This window comes from Leiobunum rupestre, chromosome 5 (assembly GCF_980474605.1).
Source record: "Leiobunum rupestre chromosome 5, qqLeiRupe1.1.hap1, whole genome shotgun sequence".
Classification (NCBI taxonomy): domain Eukaryota; kingdom Metazoa; phylum Arthropoda; class Arachnida; order Opiliones; family Sclerosomatidae; genus Leiobunum; species Leiobunum rupestre.
The window spans coordinates 14,355,089-14,373,506 of record NC_143388.1 but is presented as its reverse complement, the minus strand read 5'-3'; the positions used below and the strand labels follow the sequence as shown (position 1 = coordinate 14,373,506).

Below are 18,418 nucleotides of genomic sequence, written 5' to 3'. Positions count from 1 at the left end.
CCAAATAATAATAATAATTACATTACATAAACTACCCAAATAATAATAACTATTAAAAAAAAATGTCAAGTGACTTCACCGAAATGGTGCTGGATAAAATTAGTGGAAAATATTTCAAGCTTTCTTTTAGGAAAAAAATGTTTTTTTAAAGGAAATAAGTGTTTATTTCTAGCAAGAATGTGTTTATTTATACATGGGAGGAATGACTATCACCATCATCTACTACGTCAGTTTTGCAAACCAATGAGATTCTGGGGCAATTTGACATACTGGCAGACTTAGAATTACAAGGGAGTACCCGAGGTGTTTATTTCCAATTTGGTTCAAAGTCGGGCGTAATGTAGACCTAAATGAGATATGAAATTTCCTAAAGGGAGATGTTGCACTACCCATCCGATTTGCCATGGCAACCGAAAATGTTTTTGACCACTTAAAAGAAAAAAAATCTGCATTTAAAAAAGCATGGGATTTTCTCACAAAAAAAAATAAAAATTTCATATTTTTTTTTTTGAAAATCACAAAATGGGTAATTTGGACCACATTTAGGTAAATTTCATCAAATTTGGGTAAATTGTAAACCAAGGAAATCCCATGCTTTTTTAAATGCAGATTTCTTTGTTTTAAGTGGTCAAAAACATTTACGGTTGCCGTGGCAAATCGAATGGGTAGTGCAACGTCTCCTTTTGTCAAATTTCATACCTCATATAGGTCTACATTACGCCCGACTTTGAACCAAATCGGCAATAAACAGCTCGGGTACTCTCCTTGATAGAGATGGTTTGAGAGAAACGGTAAAAATGGTCTCAACATAGTCCTACTCCTTAAGTATAAATAAACAAATTTTTGTTGTGGGTTTATTTGTTCGCATTAAATGTGAATTTTTCCACGTTAATTTTTTAAAAAAAAACATTTTTTTCTTACATCATATTTTACCAAAAGTCTGTAATCTTTTATAGACTTTTGGCGTTATTAATATTTTTGACAAAATGCTATTAGTTTAAAATTTTGTCCAGTACGGCATCTCAAAAAGTAACTTAAACAATATATTGCTATAATTGGTAAGTAATGCTGTATTATATAATGAAAACATTAAATAATTAATATTTAATTATTTTAAATTTAATACCATTATTTTGGTCTTTCAAACTAAATAGGAAAAAATAACATTGAATATGGGACAGTATATAATTCAAGAGAACAATGGAGAATGCTCCTGAATTTTCTATTTGGTGCTAGGATATAATTCCCTTATCAAATAAATAGCAGGAAGAAAATTAAATATATGGCAGACTCAAAAGTTCCGATTCAAATTGCACTTTCTAATCTCACAAAAGAATTATTTTTAACAAGATAAATGGGAACCTATGTACAAGATTATATATAACAATTTACATTACTTTATCCCCTAAATATTTCTCCTTTCCTTTTTTTTTTTAAAAAGCTGAAACTTACTTCTTTTATAATTTAAATAATGCCATATGAAACTTACTAGTAACTAAACCTACAATAATTTCATAATTTTCAACAAAGAAGTAAAATCTGGTCCCAGAATTGTTTTCGTATATCACAAGAAACAATTTGCAAAGCCTAATACATTTTTTTAAAAAACTCCATTCTCTTTTTAAAAAATTTAAAACTAAACCTACCAAGAATGCCACGCTATTTAACTAATAGATATTATTTATATATTTATATCAGGAGGTGAGACGTAGGGTAGACTGTGGTGAAAAGGGTAGTTTTAAAAAGTTCTCTAATTTTTATGTACCAGTATTCAGTTTTGTTGTTTTTTTTTTCACTTGGTCAGTGGCCGCGACAGTCACTGAAGTTAGATATATATTAACCTTCAAAAAAAACCAAAGCGCACGCCAAATTTGGAAAATACCCCTCACCCTGACAAAAATAATACAATTGTTTCATCGTTGAAATTCTTATGTATTCGCTTGAGATTCTTCAAAACACGGGAAATCTTTTGAAAAAAAATTTTGAGCTCGAAGATTTGCACTGGGCTTAAATTAATTATTCGTACCTCTATATAACTTTTAAATATTCGCAATGTAGTTTTTAGATATTTAGTTTGCTTATAACTTTTGTTTATGATAAAACTAAGGAAGATTCGTATAACTAGGCAGCGATTATATATTTTGCATGCCTTTCAATATCCTCTCATTTTTTCAGTTTGTAAAATCTTCTCAACCCACGATAATGAAAATAACACCAATTAAAACACCCCCGCCAATGAAGAGCATTATTAGAATAGAAATTACAATGCACGCATGGTGTGTCGTGCTGGGTGGACCACTTTCACCACTTTCTAGCACCTGCAAGAAACGTAAAAACATTCACAATACTTTGTCATCTGCTCCACAAAAATTAGGTTTAAGCCCATGCGTTTAAAAATCTTTCATATTAAAATGAGAAAATGTACGGATTAGACAAAAGATCAGGAGAGGATAAGTTTTTCCCATTAAGTCACAACATTACTTTACCAGGGTAGAATGGTATTGAACGTACCACTAGCCCAAAAACGCAAAAAGAAACCACTACTGTAATTTGGGGTGTTTGAGTCCTGTTTTTAAGGCTTCGAGTAGAATCCCGAGTCTTGGAAAATTGGACTTGCGAGTCTACAAGTCCAATTTTGTAATACTCATTCGAGTCTTTGAGTCCATAAGAAATGGATTTTAACTCTTTCGAGGCCAATTAGAGTCCTAATTTTCTAATAGGGTCTTATTCAAGCCCTAAATTTTATTCTAACCATTTAAAATCAGAAAAAAATATTTTACTAATTATTCATTATGTATATAATTAATTAATAAATTTATATGACTAATTAGAGATTTAAAATTGGTATTAAAACATTTCAAAAATTCTCAAAAACTAAATTTCAATACCCCTTTTATCAGGGATTTTATCACTTTTGTGATAAATATAGGCTTCGTGCGTAGTTTAAATTTTGGTCATGGGTATCGCCGCCTACCGACTGAGTTTAAAATTGAATATTTGAAAGCTGTCTGCATGTTCAAAATTATCTCTGCAGTCTGCACAACAGCTGAAAGTTCGTCTGCTATTTCTGAACATATGTAGTTTCTGGGTATTACGACAGATGGCGCTATATTTCCTAAGCTCTAAGCCTATTGACTACTAAATTAAAATTATTTGCTAAATATTTGGAAGCCGGGTATTTTTAATTATATTTATAAACTTGAGTCCACTTCGAGTAATTTTTAAGCTTTGACATAAGACCCGGGTACGCGAATAAGTCCTAGAAAAACGATTTTCGAGTCCGAGTACTCGCACAGCCCTGATTGTAATCACTTCTTAGGAATTGTGTAACGTAAAAGTAAATATTTATTATGGTCTGGTGATTTTCAAGTATCTTCAGTATTTTGCGACACATTTTACATTAGATCATAGAGAGTGACCGAGCAGAAAGACTTCTCATTGTAGATAAATTCAAAATAAAGTAAAACAATGGTAACAAGACCATTAATTTTACTATGAAAAGTCGCAGTACTTCAACAGAATATATTAAGTCTTAATTTGGTAACTGCCTCTAAGATATACTCTACCGAAAACTAAACCAACCAAAGGATTCCAGACATTTAAAAATTTTGATTTTCTAACCATTTTAAGTTATTCCAGATTAATTTTCATTATAAATAATCAAATTTAAAGAGATCAGCTAATTTTACAGTCATGTGTAAAACTCTTGGGATAGTTTGGACTCTAGTTGTGGCAAGATAGTGATAGGAAAGCAATGGTAGCCAAGGGAGAAAAAAGATAATTTCTACATTTGCCATTACAATTTTGGAATAGACACAAACGCTACACTATTCAAACACATTAAATTGGGAATAGTACCGCTAGTATAACAGTTTCAATCTGCCGTCCACTAAACAAATTTTTCAACATTGAGAACTATCATCAGTCAGTGGCGCCATCTGCTGTTAGCGGCGGGAACTATATCCTATGAAAATGACTTTTTCCGATATTCCACCTTGAAAGTGATAGATTGCACCACCGTATAATGATAAAGTTGACAGCTGAGAGCCCCGACTCAAAATTTCAGAATTACTTTCGCGTAACCACGACTCCCGAACGCGCCTTTGTAATTCTAGCGGTACTATTCCCAACTCAAGAATTCAAACCATAAAAATTCATTTTCATTCTTGTTAATATCTTAGTCACATATAAAAACTACACAATAAGGTAAGAAAAATAAATATAAATATATGAAACCTGCAATCCAGTAGTTAATGAAGTGGTTTCTAAAACAGGATGAAGATCATCACAACTACCAGACACGGTTACAGCACCTTGATGGATCAAAAATTTATTTAGCATTTATATCTTACTAAAACTAAGAGACATAGAAGAAAAAGAGTCTGCCTCGACGCTGCCTCCGTGTGCCATGAAAATTTCCAACTTCTCCGTCATGTTCTTTCCCCCTAGCGCATGATTACATTTGACAGCCGTAGCACTTCGAAAATGCATTATTCGTGAATTCGCCGGAATTCCTACTACGGTCGCTAGTGTCGCGGGTACTATTTAAAAAAAACACTATTTGAATTTGAACAATATGATTGCCTCGCTCATTTAGGCGGTAAGAGGGAGGTTGGAGAAGTTCAAAGTTTTCCGGAAACCTATGGTAGAAGCTAGGGGAGGGCTCTCGAGGCAGACTCTTTTTCTTCTATGTCTCTTACTAAAACATTCCAATTATTGAAAAATACCTGTTGGACAGAGAGTCAAGTAATCAACAACGGGGCCCAAAACAGGGTCACGATGGAGGGCTAAATCCAAATCGTGTACTGTCAGTATTTCACTGTAAAAAGAAAAGACTTTACAGTTGGCGCGAAAAAGAGATACGAAATTCAATGTGAACTAACTTTTCTAACAGCTGCCAACTATCTCTTTCCTGCCAATAGAGGGCTGTTAAGGAAATGGGTGAAGACTGCCAGGATTTTTGAGAAGCTTTCCGAGATAACAAACACTGCTCGGACAAACCCGTTTTAACGAAACCAAAGTCATCTTCTTTGTTGTACTCTAATATTATATCTAATTAGTAAAAGTTACAAAATCAGAATGAATAGAAAGTAAAATAGACTACCTAGATCTGAGAAGAGAGGAAACGTATGAAATAAGTGTCTCGTTAGCCTGAGTTCTCGATCCAGCGTATGGATGCTGGCAATAAGAATACGACACATTTGTTCCAACTTCTGCAACTCTTTTTTGGACAGAGACTCTGCACTTTTAAAAGCTTGGGATAGGTGTTTTTGACAGCTAGCAATGTCTTGAAGGGCTTTTTGTCTAAGTTCAGCCATCTCCTCCCTGGCAGCAATTCCATCTGCGCTACTTCCCACTGACTGAACTAAATGCCGATATTCGCATATTGTTTGGTTTAATTTGTTAATTAGCTATGTGTAAAAAAGTACAGGTTAAAAAAATTAAATTTATTACGTAAAAGACATTGACTCAAGGTACTTTTAAAGCTGTGGTGGGTTGTTGAGGACACCCATTAGCAGTTGTGGATGAAACGGGAGAGTCCCGGCAAACATTTGATGGTGAAAGTAATACGTAGGGCAAACCAGATTTGGAAGTAGCTTGTTTCGTAAAGGTTTCATCAGCTGTGGCTGTTGGCGTCGATGGAAGACTGTCTTTGGAGTCTACAGGATGGCTCATAGTTTTGAGATTCGAGAAACGTTAAAAAGAAAAGAAATCTACGGGAAGAAAAAAAAAATTAAAATTGCTGTTATGATTTGAAGTATAGCCACTACATTAACCTTGAAAACAGTGTACTGAGGCTAAGCCTAAATATAGGGGCTTTTGGCACAAGATAAAAGCCTTGGCTTCTATTTTACTGCACAATATAACGTTACCTTCAAAGATGTTTGCCTTTTTTTATACATTTTCAATTTACAAATTAAGTTGCTTCCTTTTCAATTTAAGAAACGAGCTATTGTACCACGTAAATAGCTTACGTAAACTATACATAATTCCTGACTAAAGAAGAGAAAGCGGAATTTGTCTGACGGTGAAGAAGGCGACAAGGGGAAGAAATTTTCAGACTAAATGAGCGACAAGACGTCATTAAGGTAGCGTTTGGTGTCCGAGGGCTTTGGCTGACACCATAAGTTTGTTCTCAAAAAACAAAAATTAAGGTAGCGAAAATAGTCGAATAAAGACGTATATACCTAGCGCAATCAAGAAATCGTTTTCAAATAATATATTTTATTTCTGACAAAATTATTGGATAAATTCTTGAAGTAAACAAATAATATCAACCACTGGGAGCATATTGCCTGGTCAACCTCTCAAATTCTTGTTCCTACAGAAAAAAAGCAAAGATTATTTAATGAAATATAATCATTAAAAATTTTGAATCCAGCACAAAAATCACCTTATTTTGATAATCTTTAATAAACGTATGACTATTGTTGGAATCCCGCAACTGGCTGAGATATCGATTGCTTACCTAATTAAAAAAATTATTAATTAAACTATCGTATTTCTAGAAAACAATTATAACAAAATTCATACTTCTGGAGCTTTGCCCATATGTTGCGATAAAACAATCATGTTTATCAAAGTTTCGGCACTATTTGAATCCTAAAAATAAACTTCTGAAGTTGAATGACACTTTAAAATGTAAATATTTATTAACGAAAAGGATATACCTTCTCCAAAGCTTCTTGCAAAAGAGGTTCGGCATCCAAAAATTTTCCTTGGGCCATGAGAGCGTTAGCTTGGCCATTTAGAAGTAGAGGTGTGGATGCACATTTATCAGATATTTCTTGGAATATATAATAACCTTCTTGGTATTTCTCACCACCCTGAACAAGAACAATATGCTAATCAATAACCATAATTATACCAAAAATTAGGTAATCATTGAAATTTTACCACTGCCAAATTAACCCAAGCCTGCGAGAGTTGGGTCAATGTCGCATCTTCATCCTTCTCTTGCATCCTTTTCAATTCTTTCTTGGCCAAATCAACTCTGTCAAGCTTAAGATAGGCTTGAAGCATTAAGGCCGAGCATTCTAAGCTTTCAGCTTGCTGTAAAATTCTCAAAACCGCTTCATAATTTTGCTCATGGAAATAAATACTTCCTACACTGATTAGGTTTGTTATATTAGAAATGTCAACATTCTTGGCAACTTGCTTATCAACCTCTACGAGGATTTTGTCCCTGTAACAACCAAAATGTAAGAACAATAATTTCAAAACATCTTAGTGCTATTACTTTCTGTTTCGGTCACCAGACATAAAATCAGCTAGTATTCTTAGGTCTTTTAACTCTGAGGAATCTGATGGTCTGATTTCATCTAAAACTACTCCATATTTGCGTTGAGCAATGTAAGCTCTATACATAAAAATATCCCCTTGCAGTTTCTCTGGCGCTGCATTCTATAAAAATTAAGTTAAAAACTATATACTAATACCTGCAGAAAGATAATTACCTCCTCAAATAGAATGAAAAATACCTTAATCTTTTGAGCTTCCTTTATACAATGTTGAAAATTTCCAATGTAAAATGCATTTTTGATGTCAAAAAGTGGATCTGGTTGATTTTGTTGAGACATTTCGAAACAAGCCAAGGCTTATCGTTAAGAGGCAATTTTTTGAAACACAATTATTTAACGGTGTTCAATAATTAACTTTTGTAATGTTAATTTAGACAATTAAATATCACCATTAATCCTGAAATTACCACCACTAAGTTAATATTACTTGTACCATCATTACCATGGGCCTAAAAGGGTTTAATGTGCTTAAATTCAATCACCGGGGCAGAGTTCCAGGGATGACGATCATGACGTGGTGAAACCTTGGATAAATAATAGTAGTTCCTACCTGGATATATCGCTCTAGCGTTCCACGTGCATTTCCTAAGTGTTTGTTACGGGTTCTGGCTTGTAGAAGGCTACGTGCTACGGGAGTTTCGGAAATTTTCCGTTAACTTCGCCCAAGCGACGCTGTTGTCGTAAAAGTCATTTGATTTTCAGTTTTTTCAAATTGATATATCCAGGTAGGAACTACTATTATTAATCCAAGGTGAAACCAGCTATAGAAAACATATAATAGGAATAGCAACTAGGACGCAACCGAGCTGCTATTCCTCATTTTGGCGATATAGGCAGAACCATTTTAACTACTAACGGGGCACCTAAGCTGAGCTTTAATAAAGTTCCTTACCACGAAACTTTTACTTTTGGGTCCCTCTACTCTACAGCATCCCAAGCCTAAGCGCTGTCAAGGTGGTTATGTAGCCGAACCCCACTTAGCTGAAGCTTTCACTGTACTAAATTTTCAACTCTCCGCGAACCCCGTCAGAACTTTTACATAGTCTGACCTCCCCCATTTGACGATTTTCTGACTACGCCACTAATACCAAGGCTAGAAGCCTTGTTACTACTAACAAAGAAACTATCCGAGGTGTTTATTTCCGATTTGGTTCAATATCGGGGTTTGGTAGTCGTTCATATGTAACTTGAAATTCGCTAAAGGGAAAAGTTACAATGGGCTTTCATTTTGCCATGGCAATAAAAAATGGTTTTAACTACTAAGAATTTTCCAATTTAAAATAGCATGGAAATTTCACAGATTTAAAAATATTCGAAAATTTATATTTTTTTTGGAAAAAATATAAACTTTAAATTTATAAATATTACAGAAAATTTGGATAAATATAAGTAAAATTCAGAGGCATAGCGAGGTGGGGAAGGGGCGCGCCAAAGGGGAGCCCAAAGAATTACATGTAAAAGGGATTTGTTGCATTTATATTAAACTCATTTTACTTGTAACTTGAAAAGTACACTTTTATTCAATAAAACAAAATTATTTGGTTTTCCATGGGCAACGGAGAGAGGATGGGGGTGTGTAACTATAAGCATATGTAACATAATTACTCAATTACTCATAAGTATGCCACTAGCTATAAGTAATTTAATGTCTGAAAAATGTTGATGGCCAACTTTGATCAAAAATAATAGCGGCACACCGAGAAAATTTAGGCGACGGTGGCGTTGTAAGAAAAAAATAAACACACAAACACACACACACACACTACACCATCAAAGAATGGCAGAACCCAAAATGTCAGCAATAAAATCAATACAAATAGGAGATATCCAATGAGTTCATTAAATTGTTAGCTAGTTCGGCCAGGCCTGTCCCAGTATAGCACACATATCCGTGATGACATCGAGCCATCGGAATGAATCGCTGTAATCAATCTCGCCGTTGTTTCCGGGAGCGCCCTCCGCGGACGCGACGTTTGCAGAGAGCACCGAGAAGCTGCATAACCCGGGCAGTCAAATCTACGCCGTAGGACCAAAAGTAGCATAAGATCCAAAAGTGTGTCAGCTGTACCTTCGTGCCTATTAAAATTTCTAGTGAGACCTAGTCACACTATAGACTACATAACCTACTAGTTGGAATAGTACTAGCAACATTATATTTAGTTTATAGTCTGGCGCGATTTTCTCTCTTCGATTTACTTTTGGTAGGACTCAGTCGAAACCGATTAAGAGTATAGCTTTCGTTGGAAGCCTGCCACAACCGAGCCGGGCAAGGAGCGTGTCATCCCAACGCGTGAGAGTGATATCCATGATCGCCAGTAGCGGCGCCAGCAACAGGCCAGGATAGGCCTGGGCCTACTTGAAATTTTGGTAGGGGCCACCAATTTAATATCAGAAAATTCTGTAATTTGTTTGCGAAATAATTTATTTATTTATTTATTAATTTTTCAATATTCAATGCGAGTGATTCGCTTACGACATTCCTGTTTTTATTCCTTTCAAAGGTACGAGTAAAGATTCAAATTGTATCTTTAATTTATCTTTACAAATAAATGGTTCTTAAAGTGTTGGTTGCACGAAATTTTAGCTATTGCTAATTAAGGATTCATTAGAAAGAGCAAACATTTTATAGCAAGTACAGAAAATTTCATCAAAATCGGTTAAGTGGTCTTTGAATTATTATAAAAAGAAGTCGAAATGTTGGAAATCGAGTTTTTCGGCGAATTTCCAGACTTCTCGGCCCCCATGACGTCAGAAAATGCGAAGCGTATCATTGGCTAATTGTCTGTAATACATTTCTTTACATCTGGGATTAAAAGTGGGTTGATTTAACACCCAGGAAAAAGTGCTACGCAGTAGTAATTGAAATAGGCATACACAAGCCTACGTAGTAGAAAAAAGATATGAAACTGAAGGCTCCTTGTAAATTCATCTTAAAACGTCGGGTTGCGCGCGCCGCGTAGCGCGCGTAAAAACAAATATTTTTTATTTCGATAATAAGCCTAATATTATGATTAAAAACCTCTGGTTTGAAAACTTCTACAAGTAAACAGAATCCCTCCACTCCATTTCCTTCTATTTTAGGAATAAAACTACAGCTTTGATTTGCCCCAAATTGCTCGTACTACGGAGGAGAAAAATTCCCCGAAAATTTCAGGATTTTGGGGAGCGAAAAAGGTCAGTTTCGGACTCAAAGTTAATACACTTAGGCTTGGAAATTTGTTTCGACAATGGCATTTTTGGAAAGAGAACGTCCTGGGCTTCAAAACAAGCCCGCATTCATTCGTTTTTATTACTATCGATTTTTCGTGCAACCAACACTTTAAACTTACTTTACTTACAAGGAGACATTCCGAAGTGTAACCCACCGATTTTGTTCAAACTCGGGGGATTGGTAGACCTTCATGTAACTTGAAAAATCTTAAAGGGAATTTATTCAAATATAGAACCGTTTTGCCATGGCAACGAAAAATGTTTTTGACAACAACAAATGGAAATTTTCCAATTGAAAATAACATGGGATTCTAACCGATTCCTAGGACCCCCCTGTGAAAAATTTGAACAAATTTCAAAATTTCGAAAATGCCAAAAATAGAAAAAATAGATAAAAATTGACAAAAAAACATAAATTGATCAACTTTTGATCAATTTGAGGTCAAAATCCCATGTTATTTTCAATGGGAAAATTTAATATTTTGTGTTGTCAAAAACATTTTTCGTTGCCATGGCAAAACGGTTGCCCATTGAATAAATTCCCTTTAGGATTTTTCATGATACATGAAGGTCTACCAATCCCCCGAGTTTGAACAAAATCGGTGGGTTACACTTCGGGATGTCTCCTTGTTAGTGTACCTATGTACATTCATTTTCGTAAAGTTGTAAGTTCTGATGTAAGGGATGCACATGCGAAGTACCGAAGGAATGAATGTAAATTTATAGACTTGAATTCAGTCGTAGAAATAAGTAAATAAAAACTCATTTGTTAAGTCAGCTAGGCTAGGCTAGGCTAATACCCAAGGCACCACCTTAGGCCTAAGTCTAAAAGCGACTTTTGAAGCCATTAATTCAGGTGGCTGGGTTACAATGCGTAGGAGGGTGGTGGCAAGCCCTGCATGGCACGCGTTCGAGCCAACAGCTCCCTACACTCACTATTACCGTTAACCTCCACAAGTTTTTATGGAAGGGGAAACCGAAAATCTCGGGGGAAAACCCCTTAAACTCAACGCAGAAGTAGATGTTCCGAAAATGCTAAGTATTATTAGTTCTAATTTTTTCGTCGCGTACCCATTTTACCCAAAAATTGCACCACTTGCTTAAAAAAAAAATTAAATAATCCACGTGGACGGATTTGAAAAAATTGTGGTGAGGGGGTTGGCCTACCTCCCCAAAAATCCTGGCCCCACTACTGACGCGCGAGAGCCTGGAAAAGGATTCACCTCCCGAAGAGGGGAGGGATCAAGAGAGAGAGCCAGCGGTGGGCCCACGTCTGGGACACTGCTTGGCGGCACGCACTTTTAATCTCCGCTAGAGTGGAGGGTAGAAAGAAGTCGACTTTTTGTGGACGCGGTACGAGGGTGACGGCTGCGAGTTTATCCGCATTTTTATTTCCCGGGACACCCACATGGGCGGGGCACCACAGTAAAGTTATGTGATGTGGATACCCATCGCAGAGTACGTGAATTAGGGCTACCACCGGATCGAAAGTGCGCAAGCAGGGCTGGGTAAGAGCCCTTTCGAGTCCGAGCAGATAACTCCAGTGAGATGAGCCGCCGCGTAGGAGAGAGCCATTTGGATCGTAAAAAGCTCAACTCTGTTGATAAGATGCCCTGAATCTACAAGCGTTCTTGCATCAACCGCATCGTGAAAGTGGCGCCAGCCACAGCCGAATCCGGAGCCCGCGAGTGGTACGTGTAGATTACCGTTGCCATCTGAGCGTAGAGGGCGAGAGTTGCATATAGTGAACATGAGTAATCGAGTCGGGTGAGTGTACAGTAGCCTAAGGACTACACGGCCCACACCCCAAGAAGTCGCAGAGACAGCCCTCAGCAGATTAATCCGTTTCATTGAGGAGGACACGAGGAGATCGATGTGTTCCTTCCATGTTAGTCTATCGTCAATTCAGGATAATAGGATAATCAGCTAGGCTAATACCTAAGACACAGCCTAAAGGCCCAAACACACATACGGTTCGCAAGCGATTTCGCCTGCGAATTTTCGGGCACGCGCCCATGCGCCATGACTTCCATTCTATTTAAGTCACGTGACGCGACGTGATTTGCTAGCAAAATTCCGCATGCGAAGGCTATGTGTGCATCCGCCTTTAGGCCCAAGTCATCGAGCGACCTTTTTAATGCCTTTAAACAGGTGGCCGGTTTACAATGCGTAGGAGGGTGGTGGCAAGCCCTTCATGCGACGCGAGTCTCCAGGTGACGCCGTAATCCGATATATTATCCAAAGTGACTTGCATATTACGGTACAGCGATCTAAGATCCTTACCGCGTGTTCACCTTAGGCAACCGTTCGGGGACACAACCGAGGATTTCCATCCAGCATTACGCTGAAAATGATTGGGCTGATAGAGCTGCCCAGGGGAACGCCCCTCTTGACTGTGTAAGGAGCTGAGAGTTCTCCATTAAAGGCGGATGCACACATAAAGCTGGCAAGCGAATTTTGAGCGCGCACGCATGCGTGGTTCAAACAGCAAGCTCGAGCACGAGCAAGCGAAGCGTGTGCGAAACTAGGAGTTTTTTAATTTAATATCGCGTCTCATGTGTGCAGCCACCTTAAATTACTCTGATCGGGAACGTGTGGTCTCGTCAGAAGTTTTCCACCCAGTGGAGTAGGTTCCCACCATCAGTGGTACAAGAACCACCCCATTAACGGTACAAGAACCACCCCATTAACGGTACAAGAACCACCCCATTAACGGTACAAGAACCATCCCATCAATGGTACAAGAACCACCCCATTAACGGTACAAGAACCATCCCATCAACGGTACAAGAACCATCCCATCAGTGGTACAAGAACCATCCCATCAATGGTACAAGAACCACCCCATTAACGGTACAAGAACCATCCCATCAGTGGTTCCTTCCATGTTAGTCTATCGTCAATTCAGGATAATAGGATAATCAGCTAGGCTAATACCTAAGACACAGCCTAAAGGCCCAAACACACATACGGTTCGCAAGCGATTTCGCCTGCGAATTTTCGGGCACGCGCCCATGCGCCATGACTTCCATTCTATTTAAGTCACGTGACGCGACGCGATTTGCTAGCAAAATTCCGCGTGCGAAGGCTATGTGTGCATCCGCCTTTAGGCCCAAGTCATCGAGCGACCTTTTTAATGCCTTTAAACAGGTGGCCGGTTTACAATGCGTAGGAGGGTGGTGGCAAGCCCTTCATGCGACGCGAGTCTCCAGGTGACGCCGTAATCCGATATATTATCCAAAGTGACTTGCATATTACGGTACAGCGATCTAAGATCCTTACCGCGTGTTCACCTTAGGCAACCGTTCGGGGACACAACCGAGGATTTCCATCCAGCATTACGCTGAAAATGATTGGGCTGATAGAGCTGCCCAGGGGAACGCCCCTCTTGACTGTGTAAGGAGCTGAGAGTTCTCCATTAAAGGCGGATGCACACATAAAGCTGGCAAGCGAATTTTGAGCGCGCACGCATGCGTGGTTCAAACAGCAAGCTCGAGCACGAGCAAGCGAAGCGTGTGCGAAACTAGGAGTTTTTTAATTTAATATCGCGTCTCATGTGTGCAGCCACCTTAAATTACTCTGATCGGGAACGTGTGGTCCCGTCAGAAGTTTTCCACCCAGTGGAGTAGGTTCCCACCATCAGTGGTACAAGTATCATCCCATCAATGGTACAAGAACCACCCCATTAACGGTACAATAACCACCCCATTAACGGTACAAGAACCATCCCATTAACGGTACAAGAACCATCCCATCAACGGTACAAGAACCATCCCATCAGTGGTACAAGAACCATCCCATCAATGGTACAAGAACCACCCCATTAACGGTACAAGAACCACCCCATTAACGGTACAAGAACCATCCCATCAGTGGTACAAGAACCATCCCATCAATGGTACAAGTACCATCCCATCAATGGTACAAGTACCATCTCATCAATGGTACAAGAACCACCCCATTAACGGTACAAGAACCACCCCATTAACGGTACAAGAACCATCCCATCAACGGTACAAGTACCATCCCATCAATGGTACAAGAACCACCCCATTAACGGTACAATAACCACCCCATTAACGGTACAAGAACCATCCCATTAACGGTACAAGAACCATCCCATCAACGGTACAAGAACCATCCCATCAGTGGTACAAGAACCATCCCATCAATGGTACAAGTACCATCACATCAATGGTACAAGAACCACCCCATTAACGGTACAAGAACCATCCCATCAATGGTACAAGTACCATCTCATCAATGGTACAAGAACCACCCCATTAACGGTACAAGAACCACCCCATTAACGGTGCAAGAACCATCCCATCAGTGGTACAAGTACCATCCCATCAATGGTACAAGAACCACCCAATTAACGGTACAAGAACCACCCCATTAACGGTACAAGAACAATCCCATTAACGGTACAAGAACCACCCCATTAACGGTACAAGAACCATCCCATTAACGGTACAAGAACCATCCCATCAACGGTACAAGAACCATCCCATTAACGGTACAAGAACCATCCCATCAGTGGTACAAGAACCATCCCATCAATGGTACAAGTACCATCCCATCAATGGTACAAGAACCACCCCATTAACGGTACAAGAACCATCCCATCAGTGGTACAAGAACCATCCCATCAATGGTACAAGTACCATCTCATCAATGGTACAAGAACCACCCCATTAACGGTACAAGAACTATCCCATTAACGGTACAAGAACCATCCCATCAACGGTACAAGAACCATCCCATCAGTGGTACAAGAACCATCCCATCAATGGTACAAGTACCATCCCATCAATGGTACAAGAACCACCCCATTAACGGTACAAGAACTATCCCATTAACGGTACAAGAACCATCCCATCAACGGTACAAGAACCATCCCATCAGTGGTACAAGAACCATCCCATCAATGGTACAAGTACCATCCCATCAATGGTACAAGAACCACCCCATTAACGGTACAAGAACCATCCCATCAGTGGTACAAGAACCATCCCATCAATGGTACAAGTACCATCTCATCAATGGTACAAGAACCACCCCATTAACGGTACAAGAACTATCCCATTAACGGTACAAGAACCATCCCATCAACGGTACAAGAACCATCCCATCAGTGGTACAAGAACCATCCCATCACTGGTACAAGTACCATCCCATCAATGGTATCAGAACCACCCCATTAACGGTACAAGAACCATCCCATCAGTGGTACAAGAACCATCCCATCAATGGTACAAGTACCATCCCATCAATGGTACAAGAACCACCCCATTAACGGTACAAGAACCATCCCATCAACGGTACAAGAACCATCCCATCAATGGTACAAGTACCATCCCATCAATGGTACAAGAACCACCCCATTAACGGTACAAGAACCATCCCATCAGTGGTACAAGAACCATCCCATCAATGGTACAAGTACCATCCCATCAATGGTACAAGTACCATCCCATCAATGGTACAAGAACCACCCCATTAACGGTACAAGAACCATCCCATCAGTGGTACAAGAACCATCCCATCAATGGTACAAGAACCATCCCATTAACGGTACAAGAACCATCCCATTAACGGTACAAGAACCATCCCATCAGTGGTACAAGAACCATCCCATCAATGGTACAAGTACCATCCCATCAATGGTACAAGAACCACCCCATTAACGGTACAAGAACCATCCCATCAGTGGTACAAGAACCATCCCATCAATGGTACAAGTACCATCTCATCAATGGTACAAGAACCACCCCATTAACGGTACAAGAACCATCCCATTAACGGTACAAGAACCATCCCATCAGTGGTACAAGAACCATCCCATCAATGGTACAAGTACCATCCCATCAATGGTACAAGTACCATCCCATCAATGGTACAAGAACCACCCCATTAACGGTACAAGAACCATCCCATCAGTGGTACAAGAACCATCCCATCAATGGTACAAGAACCATCCCATTAACGGTACAAGAACCATCCCATTAACGGTACAAGAACCATCCCATCAGTGGTACAAGAACCATCCCATCAATGGTACAAGTACCATCCCATCAATGGTACAAGAACCACCCCATTAACGGTACAAGAACCATCCCATCAGTGGTACAAGAACCATCCCATCAATGGTACAAGTACCATCTCATCAATGGTACAAGAACCACCCCATTAACGGTACAAGAACCATCCCATTAACGGTACAAGAACCATCCCATCAGTGGTACAAGAACCATCCCATCAATGGTACAAGTACCATCCCATCAATGGTACAAGTACCATCCCATCAATGGTACAAGAACCACCCCATTAACGGTACAAGAACCATCCCATCAGTGGTACAAGAACCATCCCATCAATGGTACAAGTACCATCCCATCAATGGTACAAGTACCATCCCATCAATGGTACAAGAACCACCCCATTAACGGTACAAGAACCATCCCATCAACGGTACATGAACCATCCCATCAATGGTACAAGTACCATCCCATCAATGGTACAAGAACCACCCCATTAACGGTACAAGAACCATCCCATCAACGGTACAAGAACCATCCCATCAATGGTACAAGTACCATTCCATCAATGGTACAAGAACCAATCCATTAACGGTACAAGAACCATCCCATCAACGGTACAAGAACCATCCCATCAATGGTACAAGAACCACCCCATTAACGGTACAAGAACCATCCCATCAATGGTACAAGTACCATCCCATCAATGGTACAAGAACCACCCCATTAACGGTACAAGAACCATCCCATCAACGGTACAAGTACCATCATAGTTCGCCTTTACAGTGTTCACACTCAACTCTCCGATTGGAAACTACAAGCGCTGCTTTCTGTCCCGCGTTTTGCCGAAAAATATTCTATGTCCGTAAAATATATAGGAAACGTCTCTCTTAAAATAACTAGGAAACGCTTTAAAATATCTATAGAAAGTCTATTAAAATATATAGGATTCTTAAAATTGATAGAGTTTGAAAATATTCCTAGAGTTTGAAAATATTCCTATACTAGAAGTGTTAAAATATTCCTAGAAGTGTTAAAATATTTCTAGAAATGTTATTTAGTTTTTTCCGGTTTGGCGCCCCATACGTTTCAGCCATGGTTAATCGCAACAATTAAACGTGACATATTTATTTCAACTACCTTGCGCATAAGTTTTAAAAATCGGTTTTTTTTAGTACGATAAGAAACCAAAAGTCTAAAGATTTTTTTTCCGGTAATTGATAAATATGAATTTTTTAAATATTACCAACTATAAATAAAGAAAAACTCACGGAAGATAATCAAATAAAGTTTTGGCCAAAGAGTGATAGAATAATTTAATTTTTTGGTTGAAAAAAAACCTTAGGTGAATTTTAGATTATTGGATAATAGTTGAACTAAGAAAAAAACTATTGAACATATTTGCTAATAATTACATCAAAAGATAACTTTATTTAAAAAAATATACGTATTAATCAAATTATACGAATAAAATTGATCGAAAAATATTAACAACATTTTTATTCAAAGAAATATTTTTCGAAAAAATTCGTTTGTGTCTTAGTTACGGTTAAAAGTTTACCGACACCGAGCCCTACTAGCGTTGAAGCTTGTACAAAAGCGCCAGGTGGTTCACGCTTCCAAAAGCGTCTATGAGATCTAAGAAAACTACCAGGCAGTGCTGGTTGGTGGCCAGAGCATATTAAGTCACCGTAGCCAATCGAAGGTTGTTGTCCGTTTCCCAACGACCACTCCTGAAGCTAGACTGCTCGTCGGGTAGGACGTGGCTTGTCTTCAAAAAGCAGACTAGGTGATTGAGGACCATCTTGTCATATAGTTTTCCGATGTTTGGAAGAAAAGAGATATCCCTGTACGATTCCGCCTACG

The 18,418-nt window shown here is 38.8% G+C and overlaps 2 protein-coding genes across 6 annotated transcripts in view; both read right to left on the bottom strand.

The window, feature by feature from the left end:
- Nucleotides 1-6,034, bottom strand: part of LOC149943618 (uncharacterized) — a 164,504-nt gene extending 158,470 nt beyond the window's left edge. The window contains exons 1-8 of one of the 5 annotated variants that reach the window (XM_090175232.1): nucleotides 5,874-6,034; nucleotides 5,479-5,714; nucleotides 5,105-5,411; nucleotides 4,884-5,040; nucleotides 4,728-4,819; nucleotides 4,237-4,313; nucleotides 1,890-2,318; nucleotides 1-1,819 (exon numbers count right to left, since the gene is read on the bottom strand). In XM_090175232.1, the coding sequence (XP_090031358.1) occupies nucleotides 2,190-2,318; nucleotides 4,237-4,313; nucleotides 4,728-4,819; nucleotides 4,884-5,040; nucleotides 5,105-5,411; nucleotides 5,479-5,676 (960 nt within the window). In that variant the 5' untranslated portion in view covers nucleotides 5,677-5,714; nucleotides 5,874-6,034 and the 3' untranslated portion in view covers nucleotides 1-1,819; nucleotides 1,890-2,189. The other 4 variants (XM_090175234.1, XM_090175231.1, XM_090175233.1 and 1 more) reach the window with 4 other exon arrangements.
- A 174-nt stretch (nucleotides 6,035-6,208) lies between these two features.
- On the bottom strand, nucleotides 6,209-7,809 carry epsilonCOP (coatomer subunit epsilon). The gene is made up of 7 exons (XM_090174508.1): nucleotides 7,482-7,809; nucleotides 7,241-7,404; nucleotides 6,898-7,186; nucleotides 6,672-6,827; nucleotides 6,535-6,603; nucleotides 6,395-6,469; nucleotides 6,209-6,322 (listed from the first exon to the last, which is right to left on the bottom strand). Exons 1-7 carry the CDS (start codon nucleotides 7,578-7,580, stop codon nucleotides 6,275-6,277), a joined length of 900 nt encoding a protein of 299 aa, XP_090030634.1. The 5' UTR covers nucleotides 7,581-7,809; the 3' UTR covers nucleotides 6,209-6,274.
- Between the last annotated feature and the right edge of the window lie 10,609 nt (nucleotides 7,810-18,418).